The 15,855-nt window shown below is 35.7% G+C and overlaps 1 protein-coding gene across 1 annotated transcript in view; it reads left to right on the top strand.

The window, feature by feature from the left end:
* The window catches only part of LOC139965358 (uncharacterized), a 32,846-nt gene that overhangs the window by 3,287 nt on the left and 13,704 nt on the right, over positions 1-15,855 (top strand). Inside the window, exon 2 of the mRNA XM_071967651.1 lies at positions 3,764-4,426. Coding sequence (XP_071823752.1) covers positions 3,764-4,426 — 663 coding nt within the window. The remainder of the gene's footprint in view (positions 1-3,763; positions 4,427-15,855) is intronic.

Raw genomic sequence — 15,855 nt, 5'->3', positions numbered from 1 at the left:
ACTGATAAGCCAATCAATCAAAGTGTGCTGTTGGGGGGGGGGGGGGTGGGGGTGGTGGGAAACAAATTTTTTCTGCTCACATGCCAAAGTACAGTATGGTGTCTGTCTCCACAAACATTGGAATACTCTCCCACTGTCCCACATATTTAAATTGAATTATTAGTTAGCAATTGATGAATTAATCATGCAAGTCTAATATCAACATTGGGGAGGATCACAATTTCTCTTTCAAAAACAAATTGTGGAGTTCTTCATGTATGCATGTAACTAAACCATAATTTACTAACATTGCATGTATCGTGCATGCCCATGTGATCACTATTCATAATTTGTACACTATCACTTATTAAAAGCTCACGATATACTGTACTATTCTTTCTAATCTCTCTCATATCGACTCTCTGTAATATACATTTGTTCCATTTTTTTCGTTCATTTTTAGTGTTTTATTTTTATTTTGTGCACAGAATACTGTAGGGTCGGTCCAGAGCCCAGATCTATCTGGGTTGTTGATAGAATTTGAAGTACTGTTTCATTTGCATAAATAGCTTATATAGTATATTAAATGTTGTTAACTAAAAAACCTCGAGTAGTAATTAATTCATGAAAAGGTTGATATACAACAATGAATAAAAAACATACAATGTAAAGTAATTTTAGGTGATTATTGGCCTTCTTCTTACAATGTACCATCTATAGTAATTAAGCATAGAAGAAAGAATTTTGATAGCATTTGCATACTGAATTTAATGATAAATGCAGAATGTAGTTGTTAGTTGTTACTGGTGAAAAGATAGTTGAATCTCAAATCAAACTTCTATAATTTAGGTTCGTGTAAAGTTGTAAAGGCATGTATGCTTGCCCCAGGCTTACTGCAATTTGTAACACAAATGTGCAGTTAACAGTAGATAAAGTACAAGGCTGAAATGGGGTAGTACAGTCAGTTGTATTCATTCTGTATAGGACTAGAGTAAGTGTATTTGCGTGGTAACTAACTACTGTACTGATAAAATAGCACTTTGATTTACCTTCTTCTTTTTTAGTGGTCTAACTCTCAGGTTGTGTAAACTTTCTTGAAGGACATTCCTTTGTCAATTTTATCAGACCCACCAATGAGGGTCAGATTCAGCTAGCCAGAAGAGTTGTTGAATAATCATTTAAGACAAGTATATACTGTAGACTCCAGCAAGTTAATATTTGCATATGGAAATGTCAGGGACTGCTACTTGTCCAAATAGCAGCCCTTGCTCAGAAGTAAAGTTTAACTCTAGGCGTGACAGAGATAGTGGTTAGGTTGCGGGGAGACAGCTCATCGCTGGTAAAATATCCACCGATTACATATTGATGGATCACCATGGTACTACAGTAACTGTCCCATAGTCATAATGACGATTGGTTGATGGGCCATTTAAGGGTACAGTACATCATGAATTACATGAAAGATAAAGAATAATTGCATCTCAAAATAAAACTTCTGTTCAGGTTCTATACCAAGTCGCAAAGAAAATGCTTGCATGACAGACTTAACTCATTAGTCATATTTGGTCTTCGCTTATTTTGATTTCATTTGATGCTAATGAGAAGTGCAGGAATCTTGACTCAAGTTGTTCCTAGTTGTTGATATATTGATATCACTGTCAGTCGCTTTTCCATACAGTAGGAATGGCTGTTGTAATGTGTGGGTGTTCACCTGAATCCAGTCTGTCATGACCATTTGAGCACAAGGGTCCAAAAATTTACTATTTAAAGCTACAAAGAAGCCTTCTCTTCTGATCACCACAACCACATAATTTTGCATCACAGAATTAATATGCTTGGGTTTGATTAGGATGAAAACAGAGGGTGGCATTGCTTAACTGCATGGGTATGCTGTTTAAACTGCTCCCCTTCTCCTCCCCTGCTCCCATGCACAGTCCCAACCCCATCATCTTGGGACAACCTGCTCAACATCCACCAATTTGGTGTCATGAAAACATCATTTTTTCCAGTCATTTGAGCCATGGCTTGTAATGGATCTTCCTGGGAATTAATCTCAATTAATTTTAGGTCCACAGACACCTATGAACAATGGTGTCCTACTCACTCTAATAGGTATTAGGAATTATGTAAGTAGCTGTAGCTCCCATCAAAATCTTCAAAGATTGACCATTTTACAAGGTTTTTCTGATTTCTAGTTTTATTTATCATGAATAAACATTAATTAGCTAATTGTGCACATTGATGATGTACTGTAAGGACAGTGACTGCCAACTTTTCTGTTATGTTATTCCTTTGTTTTCACAACCGTCATTTCAAGGACACCAAACAAAGGTCTGTGGCCTAAGGCGATTTTTTTAAATGTTTCATTTTCTTCTTCGAAACAAGGAACATCACACTATTGAAATAATATACATGTGGGCTTGTAATTCTAAGGGGTTAACTTGTTAAGGCCTAAAATAAGAAATGTTGATGAGCGCAACACTCCATGTCATAGTTTGCACACTTTTTAATGAGTTTCCTAGATTTATATTTCAAATGTGTATATGTTGGAAACGAAAAGAGCTTATCGAAAAGTTTTTCGAACAGATTCTAAATGAGGTGATCACACAAAACAAATGTAGGAAATATGGGGCAAATTGGCTAGGTGTCCATTGTACTTACTTTAAGTCTACTATACAGTGTACATGCAGTCTAGCCAATTGCATCATGTACTGTACAAAGGTCACTAGGAATATTAAATGATAATACTGACCTACTGTAGTGTGCTAATTATAACTATAGGCCCATTGGTCTACAGTACTTCAAACAAGTCACAGTAACTTTGACCTATAATTACGTTGTACATAGCTTTGCTTTCATCTGTGGTGACATGTACTGTATATCATTCCATTTAGAACAGGCCTACTAAATGTTAAGTCTCAGGTAAATGGAGATTCATGCATACAGTACTTGAGCACTGAACAAGAAGTCTCTGTATATTATATATGTTAGTTCACATGAAAACCATAAAAACCAACTTTGTTACCACACGTACAGTATATTTATTTACCATATTGATTACCATGTAGCTAGACCCTGAATAGTACAGTTAACTTAATCAGCTATCATCTTCCCTATCATTTCCAATTATCATTGGTTTACCTTATCATTTGATATCATTTATAAGGTGATACTATAACAAGTGTGTAAACATTCAATTGAGTCTGTATACAATTAATGATACTTGTGTACTGCTTCTGTTTCAATGGCGCATTGCATACACTGTAATTACAGTAACAATGGTAAGTGGATCTGTAGATCTATGTTATCTAGTCGAAATCATTTATTCTCTTGGGAATAATCTATTAATTAATATTCAAATGCTGAATGAGCTTCTTTGTTTTGTTTCCAGAAAGAGCAAAGTTGTTTGCCACTGCGGAAGTAAAATAAGAACAAAGCTATCACTAAATTATATTATAATGCCATATATTCATCTTGTCTTTCTTGTCACATATAAATGGAGGTTTAATAATTGAGGAACCAAAAACATTTCTGTCCAATGGATTGAATGATTTTGAATGATTTTGAATGATTTTGAATGATTTTGAATGATAAGTTTGCTAAATAGTGGGTAGAAACTTATCCAACTGAAATATAAAAAAAGTGTTTTTTTTTTACTATATATGGACAAATTTGTAATTTGCATTAATCAGCCAACTATATATTGCAATTGCTCCCTCTATTTTCTTGTAACACACTCATGACTTTTACTTTCATCATCTATTCCCCTCTTCGTCATGTACAGGAAGCCAATCAACAAGAGTCAACCACGAAGCGGAAAGCAGCCAGTGCTGTACAAGGAAGCATGAGCAGTGGTGACTGTATCAACGAGAGCAGCGGTGAAGACAGCAGCAGGCTAGGCTCACAGTCACATGATCCAGCCGCTAGATCAGAGATCAGTAGTGAGTGGTCAGCAGCTGTAAGTAGTAGGTCCGAGAAGATCGTGGAAGTTAACCAGGACAACTCCCTAAGGGAAGAGAATCATCCTGAATCCAGGGAGGCTGCTCAGAGAACGATATTAGAGAATTCTTCTCATTTTGCAGTGCTTGCAGTTAATGACATTTCGGGAGATCCCGGAGGTGTAACCAAAGAGAACGGTCATCCTCGAGATAATGGGAGGAGTTCAGATTTATTATCACAGACTGAGGCAAATTCGCATGTGACTATAAGTAGACAACAGTTGGAAAACAGTAGTATTTTAGAAGAATCCCAGGATTTGAATAACTCCAGTGTAAACGCTAGTGACATGGGTAACACTCACTGGAGTCACTCCTACACGGGAGTTCGACAACCGGTCAGTATGAGGGCGTCTTGTAGGTCGGACAGTGCCAAACTCAGCGAGGACCTCAACGAGGTTTACGTGCCAATAATTGGATACGAAATGATGGAACAGAGAGCCAAGTTCACAGTGAGTCAATTTTAAACATATGTGTGCAAAATATGCTTTATTAATTATTTAACTTTCTATTTATGAATTATTTAACTTTCTAATTGGGCAAAAGTACTGCTAGGTATTTACAAAGAATATTGTGAAGCTCATAATGTGTATTTGAATCGTGTAAAAGTCTTGAAAAGGACTGTTGCAATGATCCTGGTGAAGTTTTATTCAATGCCTATACCTTCCACTTGTGGTATGTTGTAGGTCACAGGTTCATTTTAATTTTTTTTTGTTTCAAGCAAACAGGTGTATGTAAGACTACCAAAACAAAAGGAAACAAAAATTGCTTTCTCCTATTCCTTCATAATTAAGTTTTATTGTTTACCTAGGAAATTAATGAAAATTTTATGAGGATCAGTACATTCCTTTACTAGGCTTCTAGGGTACAAAGTTCATCATAATATCAATACAGTCAGGTTCATCGTAACTATTGCCCAAAACTTTGCAATCCCTGAACTTGTGAAACTTGAATCTCATCCAATCCAAAATCAAAACAATTGAAGATTGCAAAACAAACTAAAATTGAACATACTGTACATTTGTTGACATATAGATATTTTTACAGTATACAGACTTACTGTTTATAGGATTAGATAAAAACCATGTTTTGTACAGTGAAAGTTGTAAAAACTTTCCCTCTTGCTACAAGCTGTGGCAACTTCATACTGAGTCTACCCTACAGTACTTAAATACAGTACATTAAAATACATGTGAGCTACACTGTACATGTATGCAAGCTTAGTCAAGATACTTGGATAACTGGAAGTTCCTCTTTTACAGACCAAAGATAAATTTACTTGCTGTGTATTTTCTTTTAAATTGAGTCACCAAATGGTAAACTTTTCAATATTCGAAGGTGAAGAAAGTTACAAGCACTAAGCAGCAGGTATTGTTTTGTACTCTGAACTCAAGCAAAAAATGCAAAGTATTTTCAAAGTTTCAGAATTTACAGCGCTTACATCAATTTATTGTAATTAAACTCGTAAACTTCTACCAGTTTTCTGAATTTCAACCCATTTACATGTTTGATGCCGAGATGGAGAACAAGATTTGACTGTTAGACAATTGTTTGTGCAACTCTGTATTATGGACAGTATGTAGTGTAACAGTAAGTTGTGACTTGTGGTGTGCCTATAGAGGACTGTAAAGTTTCATACTTCAGCAAGCTCTTAGATCTTTTCAACCAGATTTTTTGCCCTACAGTAATATTATGCAGAATTGGTGCACTTTGCAGGCATAGACAGAGCATGGAACCAGTAAAGAGCTGTTAGTATGTAAATTCAAGTCTGGGCTGTCACTAAAACTGGTTTACCAAAATGTTCATTAATAAACAAAAAATTGGGAAAGTATCGTCTCATTGAGCTACCGAAACATCTGATACTGTACTGTGGTACTCTACTGAACTGTGTGTACTGTAGCTGTACTGAGAAGTTCCACACTGTGTCTGCCGTATCAGCCTGAGAGATGATATGATATCAGCTAAAAGTAATATCACGTCATGTTTTGCCCAGCTTTCATTGCAATGTCCAGGGTTGTGCAAGTTGGAGCACGTACAGTACCTATCCTTTCAGAACAGATTTGTGTGCCAATTGCATTTTTTAAGGGAAAAGTCTGGTTATCGTGACAAAGCTAAATTTCCATTCTTTCGCAGAATTATTTCCAAACAGCTGATGACATTTACTTCAAATTTGATTGAATAAAACCAACCTCCCCCCCCTCCACCCAAAAAAGAAAAGTCCTTTTGTGATCAATCATTGAAATGTTTTGTTTTGCAGTAGCTGACAAACCTACTGTACTGTACGCCCAACATCTGTTGTGGCCATTCAAGGCTAATTTCCTGTAATAAAGCATCCGACAGCATCTCATGTGTATACTGTATGATCTGCGAGCTCACAGAGAACAAAGGAACAAGACACGCCGAGCCTTAAAGCAGGGAGTTGTTATGGAACTCCCTGCTTAAAGTCTAACTTTAATAGTTAAACCAGGGAGTTGTTCCATAACAACTCCCTGGTTAAACATGTGTGCTGTACATACAGTACATAATTTATGCGCCTCTTTCAAAAACCACAACAGTAATGAAATAAAGGTTTATTGGAAAAGGAAATTGTAAAGCAATTGGAGTTTGTATTTGAATGACCTACATCCTGTAGCTTAACATCTTTGTTTACCACTGAGTGGAGAGTGAGAGGACTATATACAGCAGTCGTTAAAGTTTAATTGTTCTGAAAGATTTGTAAATTTTATACTTTTTTGAACAAAATTTACTGTCTGTTTATAATTTTAACAGACAGTTTCCTGTTGATGGTTGTTAATAAATTGATAAATATTATCGAAAATCAGTTTTGTAATATAAATTTAACTGCACTGAGTTTCGGTAACTCTACCCCACATTGCCAGGGATATACAGTATAACTTTTGCACTTGTCTCTAACTTTCGTCCAAAGATAACTTCAATTATTTGTCAGCAACTTGATTAATATGTTGAACCCTTACAGTACAGTAAATAATGTCACAAACTACAGTAATGACATCACTCTGAGATTACCTCCCTCACCACACTAACTGCACTTTTGTTCTAACTTGTCTACACTTGGTAACCTTTTTAGTTACTGAGCACTGTCCTAGAGCTCTCAGTGACTGAACTGTTGTTCGGTATTGATCTATGCACCCTCATGACATCACCCAAAGCATCTACTAGAGATATTTTTGAGGATCAGACATTTCTGATATATAACCTACTTAATTTGAAAGGTTTCAACTAAATGGCAACGGGCAACCACTTGCAGTTCCCATGTCAATCTTTCCTTCAGAAATGCTTGTTTTTGAGGAGACAGGTAAGTTTTTTGAACATTTAAAAATATCCAAACTAAGTGAGTTTTGGAATGTTGAGCATGTAGAGTAATTCCAGGTTAATGGAAGCACTGAAGTGCTAAAAATGTTACCAACTGATGTACAGAGATGTACATTTGAGTGCATATTTAGAATGGAACCCCTCAATCAAGTGATCATCATTAAAATATATGCTCAATTGATTTCAAACCTCTGTGAAAGTTACATTAGGCACTCATTGCATTTAACTCATTAGTATACAGTACATGTGTGCTTTGTCTGAGGTTTTATTGCATACACTTACAGAAAGAGCCTCAAGTGTTGAAATCCTTTGCAAATTCTGTTTCTGTTGTTCATAGGTATTAGTTGATTGGCACTTGGCAAGGCTATACAGTATATGTTAATTATATCAGCTGATGTTTGTGATCCTCTTACAGTGTTACATTTACAGTAAGTCTGTATATAGTGTACAGTAGCAGCTGCTATATTTGTATATTTATTTGTTTCATCACAATTTGCAGTGTGACGGGAAGTCTCCTATAAAGCCTGTAGGCTTAACAGAGTAGGAGACTCCCCAAAAAGAAAAAGAAAGAAAAACTTTAGAATAGAAAAAGTATCGTTAATAGTAGCATCTACAATGATGAAATAATCGAATTGACTCTACTTGAAATTAATAATGTTAATAAGCAATCCTAACAATCTTTATAATGATCTTAATCGCAAACATACACAAGAATAAATCCATCAATAGTGAGAAATAATTACAGTTTGGAGATTCCTTTTGAATACAGAGTAAGAAGGCTTATTCTTAACATTATCCTGGAGATTATTCCGCGTTTTTATAGCACGAATACGAGGGTTAAAAGAACTTAAAGTACTTCGTTGGGATAAAACATGGGCTTTATTACAATGGCGTGTTTGATGTTTGATGTTTGACTATATACAAAGATCTGGTCTCCATGTACAGCTCTAGGCAGAACACATGCATGCAATTATTGCATTGCTGTACTTCATCTAATCTAGAGCATGCACATTTACAGCAAATTTCTGAATTTTTCAATTGATTAAAAAAAATTAACAAGTCATATAAATGTATAAATTCTTGAATCTTGATGAATTGTAGTAAATTTATGTGAAAATCTTTATTAATTTTGGATGTAAGAAAAACTTGAAAAGCTTACAATTGATTGATCAATATTTATTGTACAAGTATATGCATGAATACTGTTCTGTACATGTCAAATAATCAATTTTTGTAGCATTATTTCTTTTTCGGATTTACAGAGTATTAACACTGTAAATACTGTGGCTACTGTACATTAAAGTACTAGTGCATATCTGCAAAGGTTTGAAACCAGATTGAAAAGTACAAGATCAATTTTGGTTTATTTATGGTCATGCATGTACTGTACATGTGATAGCTACTGTATAGGCGCCAACTATATTGCTAGATATTCTTTGCTCACTTGAGCATCCAGTGCAAGCTTATTTCTAAGGAGAGATGTTTACATATGTACAATACGTATATTTATCTGCCAAATACGCTACAGTATGCTAATTAGCTTACAGTGCTCACCTGTATTCAGAGTTGAAGACAACTTCTTTACAGTGCATAATTTTATCTGTCAGTTTCAAATTGGTAAAAACTTAAGCATTTATATTTATTGCACATGTGAAACTTTACTAAACTGCAGATTCATGTACTACTGTAGTATATAACTTCATAAACACCTGTACTACCTGTAGTTAATCAAAGAAAGGTGGCTATGAGTTTTCTACAAGTTGAACAATTTAGTTTTAAAGCTGGGTTAAAATAGGTATTGTATAAAGACATATACTGTAATAGTGCGGAAATCCATTACATTACCTTTAGAAGTTGGGCAAGATGTGTAGTCTCTATCTTGGTTATTTTTTATCTTAAAAGGTAAAATATTTGAATCTAAATTTGATATGTTTATACTGTATATATATATACACTTTTGTACACAAGTTTGGGTACAGTTTTGTAAGTATACCTATAGCGATTTTCATTTCGGGCAATTGACCTGTTAACGTCATGTGATTCAATTTTCTAATCCTTCCTGCTTTCTTTGGAAAGAGATTTCTTTGTATTCAGACCCACAAGACTCTCCACAACTTCCGCTAACTTTTGTTTTTCTATGATTGAAACATTTCCTGACACTTCTTGTGCCAACAAGAGATATTTCCATCTAAAGTTGTATATTTTGTGTTAAAAGTTTGTTATTTCACAATTAGCTAGCTTAGGTTTAAACTTTGCAATTTATTATTTATCATGATGAAAAGAAATCATAGAAAGATGTTGGTCCATCGTTCATATTTATCCTGTGCACATTCTTGTATAAATGATTCTTAAAGTTGTTTTACCATAGATCTGCTTCTCATCAATGTTTTAATTGTTTGGAAAAAAAATTATGCATGGACGATTGGCTCATCATCACTTGTTCTAACATTGCCACTTACTGTATCCCAGGTCTACAATGCACAGTACCCTTACAGTACTGTACGATAAGACTGTACAATTTTATAATGCCTTGTACAAGGTTTGGATATGTTGTTAATTAGTCATCCCGAACCAAAACAAAGTTTAGGCCTTCAATAACTAATGAATATATTTATATAAACACTAAACAGTTAATAGAAACGTTCATAACATGTTCTGTTATATACATGATGAAGCCAAAGAAAACACAAGATAGGAATATATGCTGGCGTTGATAATTTAACATGTTTCTAGTAGATTTTTTTCTAGATTTTTCATTTAGTTTAAAATAGCTCTGAATGTAAATTAATGCTAGCTATAGGTATACAGTGCAGTTGTATTTTGGGCTGATTTTGAGCTACTGTACGGGCTGTGTACACTGTACATAGCTAATAAAGTGTGTACAGTACCACTTATGTGAGAGGCAGTAACTGGTTTGTGACACTGCAGGAGGGCGTGAGCATACCGTTGGGGGGGGGGATGTAGGCATTTTTGATAAACATCCTAATGTCAATCATCCTAATAATAAATTAGATAATAATGCTACGTATGTTAAATAGGCAGAAAACCTTTTATTTTGTTGCTTATAACTTGGTGTTCACAGCCAAATTTTCAATGTCAGATGATGGCATGGGTCAAATATGTGGTTTGCAATCATTGCATTTTTTATTTCTTCTCTGAAACAGTGTGGCGGTGATGTTGATAACAGTTTTTTGAGGAGGTTGCAAAAAAAGCAGAGCTCTAGGTGGTCACCTCACATAATGAAAACCAGCTCATACTGTTTGGATAGCACACAGCCAGTAAGGACATGTGTCACAGTATATAATGACCTAGATTATTCACTCCTACTGTAGTATGAACAACACATGCTCACAGTGACTCAAATATTGTTTGCTGAGTGAGGGTCTAAGTTTAAAAACACATCTGTTTATATTCTCACATGACTAATGAAAACCAGAATTTTCCTTCTAATATTTATTCAATTACTCCAGAACTATTCGTCTCATTCCCACACACACACACACCTACACAAAACACAATCCAAAAGGCCCATAATTTAATTGGAAAGATGGAGAAGTATTCTTTTTTAATTTTTCAGTGTACATAGCCTACATACAGTATACTGTACTGTTTGTAAAATATGTTTTGCGTACATGCAGTGTTGGGATGTGATCCTGTGGGAGCTGCAAGGGGTGTGCAGCTCGGCCTACAGGGAGCTGGGAGATATTAGTTCTAAGGTAAACCTGTGTGTAGAAAGTGATCAATGAAATTAAAAAGATGGGAGGCATAAATGGACAGTTACTTTTGACAGATGGAGCAGAGTAAAAGGCTATGAAACAATGAGGAAAAAGATAGCTAGGTGACTGATAGGCAGATAACAGCTTGATATCATCTGGGAGGGGGGGGGGGGAAGGAGGGGGTTGCCTCAGACCCAGCACCAACCATGAAATGGGAGGGATGTACAGTATGTGAATATGTATTTTATGCTCATCTTGTTCACCATATATACTTTAGTTAGCACTTTTGTGCTTATTTTCCTGTCTCCATGCCCACACAGCATACATACTTGCTTCACTGTGCATACAGAAGTTAATTTAATGACTGCTGTGCTGTACAGTATGTCTAGAAATTAACCAGGTAGCATATATGTTGACTGATGTACTGTATGTAACATCAGTTTTAGTATCCTCTTCAGACCCGTCAACTCTCCCAGTTTTACCGGGAGATTCCCGGTTTTTACCCAAATCTCCCGGCCTCCCGGTTTCATATTCTATTCTCCTGGTTTTTTAATGTTTCATCATTTGCGACATTTCTGAAAATAGCTAACAGTTAGTCCTATGCTTAACTATTAGCAATTCCCCACAGTAACGCTGAACAAGAAAGGCTATTCAGTGTAGTTCACAAGAACAAGACAGACAGTCGGTCAAGTCTCAAGCTTGATGGGACTCTATCTAGCATATTGGCCATGAAGTCACAGTACCCAGAGTCCACTGTTCCCTGTTTCAAATGGAAGCCTACTGAAGAAACCCTGGAGAAAGCGAAGCGAGCTGCTGTAAACTACAACAAGAAACACTGGATTGTTCTCTCACTGTTTTGCATTTGTAGACTATACTTATTTAGGAGTATTTATATCATTTCAGTTGAGAATTACCAACCTCCCTATTTTCCCCTTGTTCTCCATATTTTTTGGCCCTGAAAAATGTTATTCTCCCTATTTTGGGGTCAAACAGGTTGACAGGTCTGCCATGTTTTAAAAATGACTTAAAAGCAAACAGGTTGTGTTTCTCATGATATTGTCATCACTTGTCAACATCCCAAAATATGCTAGAATGCCTAATAATGGTCTCTGGATCATGTCAGCTAGAACCTTGGAAACTTTTTTTACTGCCTAACAATATAGTGCATCTTCCATGGATGCATTTTTTCCCCTTTAGAACAGCTGAGATCATTAATTGTCTAGTTTTCACATAATTCCTGGAATGGTCTGGGAAAAATATGTGCAATTGTAAGTACCGATAGGAAAGATGTAGCCCAAACATTTAGTGCACGTACAGTATTGCCATGCAGTGTCTCTAATATATTTTATGTACACTTAATGAACCCACTGTGGTCTTTAAAAACTAAATCTGTTGGCACATAATACGATGCGCAATGCCAGTAGTGGCAATTTTATAAGAAACATTTAAGAGTGATATTGGTTTCCAATTTTGACAAAACTCTCTAGGCTTATCACCCTTTTGAATTAGGGTAATTACACTATGCCTCTGTGCCAAACATAGTGAGTTTGTTTCATAGCCATGATTTAAAGACAGGTCTGATGAAAAGTTGTCCAATATCCGAAGCAATTGCAGAATACCCCGCAACTTACACACAGAGGGCTTTCTGAGAACGGCAGTCAATTATTTCCTTTAAGGAATTCCTGTCATGATATGTGAGATTCAAAGTGTTGCAGGGTATTTTGAAATTAAGCACAATATCCTTCTAGATAAAAACAGATTCTGTTCCAGTTCAGGATTGGGTTTTTCTTTTGTTTTTTTGTGTGTAAGATTCTCCTTCACCCTACTTGAACTTGGATTCATGACTTAACTGTGCCATGCCCCAAAAGTGTGGCAGCAGTTCTAAAACATTCCTGTCATGTTCAATGTCTACAGTTAGATAAGGAAAGTACAAAGTAGATGTAGGGATGGAGACAGGTAAGTATATTGTCGCTCTTATTAATCCCCTAACTGGTAAAAAGTCTTGGGGAATCTAATGGAGAGGGGAACTGAAATATGGTTGCATAAGTTTGTAATGAAATGCAGTTACAGACTTACAGTACAGTAGCTCTGCTGTTTGACATGTACAGTATGTGTATGTGTACAGTATATATTACCAACGGTACAGTACAGGGTAGCATACTGTACGTGGTGTTTTTTCCAGTGCAAGTTTTTCAGATCCTGCAATAAAAGGATCACAGATTAAGTATAGTATTCATGAATAATTCATCGGTATTTTTATCTGAAAGTTAAAAGAGTCCTGCCCAGTCAGTGGCCTGCATGTGTACTTATCATTCATTGTACAAGGATCCTCTGCCATATTTATCTGAAGAAAGAGAGCAAGATTTGATGTTTTCAAACCTGGCAAAGTGACTTGAAGCCTGAATAAGTCTTTTCTTCAGAATTTAAAAAATCCTCCATGTAAAGAGAGCTCTTTGAACTGTATTGCTTCCTAGTGAGCTTGAGTGCATTCATACCAAACACTGGTCACAAGTGTTTATCCTAGTCATAGCAGAATTAAAGGCTAGGATTTAAGGTTGTTTTCAGCACAGCTATTAATGGACTCACCTGAAGGTTGATTGATATAAACACATTTTCTCTCCAGAACTGACAGTACCACTCAAAGGTTAGCTCTACGTAGTACGAATGTAATACTGGTAAAGCACAGTACAGTATGTGTTGATTAACCTAAAATGTGTTAAGTGGACACCTTGCACAGTATGATTCCTTCATACTGCTCCATACAGTACATCGCTCCATACATTCATATACTGCTCCATACAGTACATTGCTCCATACATTCATATACTGCTCCATATAGTACATTGCTCCATACATTCATATACTGCTCCATACAGTACATTGTTGCATACATTCATATACTGCTCCATACAGTACATCGCTCCATACATTCACATACTGCTCCATACAGTACATTGCTCCATACATTCATATACTGCTCCATACAGTACATTGTTGCATACATTCATATACTGCTCCATACAGTACATTGCTCCATGCATACTGCTCCATACAGTACATTGCTCCATACATTCATATACTGCTCCATACAGTACATTGTTGCATATATTCATATACTGCTCCATACAGTACATTGCTCCATACATTCATATACTGCTCCATACAGTACATTGTTGCATACATTCATATACTGCTCCATACAGTACATTGTTGCATACATTCATATACTGCTCCATACAGTACATTGCTCCATACATTCATATACTGCTCCATACAGTACATTGCTCCATACATTCATATACTGCTCCATACAGTACATTGTTGCATACATTCATATACTGCTCCATACAGTACATTGTTGCATACATTCAAGCACTCCATACAGTACATTGCTCCATACATTCACATACTGCTCCATACAGTACATTGTTGCATACATTCATATACTGCTCCATACAGTACATTGTTCCATACATTCATATACTGTTCCATACAGTACATTGTTGCATACATTCATATACTGCTCCATACAGTACATTGTTGCATACATTCATATACTGCTCCATACAGTACATTGCCCCTTACATTCATATACTGCTCCATACAGTACATTGTTGCATACATTCATATACTGCTCCATACAGTACATTGTTGCATACATTCATATACTGCTCCATACAATACATTGCTCCATACATTCATACTGCTCCATACAGTACATTGCTCCATACATTCATATACTGCTCCATACAGTACATTGTTGCATACATTCATATACTGCTCCATACAGTACATTGTTGCATACATTCAAGCACTCCATACAGTACATTGCTCCATACATTCATATACTGCTCCATACAGTACATTGCTCCATACATTCATATACTGCTCCATACAATACATTGCTCCGTACATTCATATACTGCTCCATACAGTACATTGCTCCATACAATCATATAGTATACTATTCCATACAGTACATTGTTGCATACATTCATATACTGCTCCATACAGTACATTGCTCCATACATTCATATACTGCTCCATACAGTACATTGCTCCATACATTCATATACTGCTCCATACAGTACATTGCTCCATGCATACTGCTCCATACAGTACATTGCTCTATACATTCATATACTGTATGCTTGATCTCTGATCAGGATAGTCATGTAACATTAGAAAACCCTCAAAGATAGTATGCAGGAAATGATCACTTAAATGAGTACAGTATAGTTGAATAATTGATCGGTACCTGGAAAATCATATTCACAGATTCAGACTCGATTTGAATTAGAATTCAATCACAGTATCGTGCATGTATCATGTAAGTTAAATAATACTTACTGTATATTGCTACATTTGCTGCATACAGTATACATGTATATCTACAGTAGCACAAATCTAATTTCCTCATTCTGTGCAGCAGGATCTTTGCCCACACTCATGTGTCTGTACTATTAGACTGTGTGCTTCATGCACTATCATAAATATATTACAGGTTATCAGTAAATGTAAGGCAAGAGAGAAAGAAAAAATGAAAATAAAAGTATGACAAGGAGGAAGTGCTACAGAAAAACAAAATACAAACAAATGTAGAGAATTTAAGTGAAAATTCAGCATTTTAGTAATTGTATCCATAAATTGGACAGTTCTCTTAATCTCTTTAATAAGTATATATATATTTACTGTATTCCTTTTTTTTCCACACCAGATTCACACAAATTTGTTACAAAAATGTAGGATGTACAGGAAAGTTCAACAAAATCAGGACATATGTTTCTTTCTGTTCAAAATGGTATAATACTGTATAAGATTAGCCATTACTT

The sequence above is a fragment of the Apostichopus japonicus genome, chromosome 3 (assembly GCF_037975245.1).
Source record: "Apostichopus japonicus isolate 1M-3 chromosome 3, ASM3797524v1, whole genome shotgun sequence".
NCBI lineage: Eukaryota > Metazoa > Echinodermata > Holothuroidea > Aspidochirotida > Stichopodidae > Apostichopus > Apostichopus japonicus.
The sequence above is the reverse complement of the archived record's forward strand: the minus strand, read 5'-3'. Positions and strand labels throughout refer to the sequence as shown.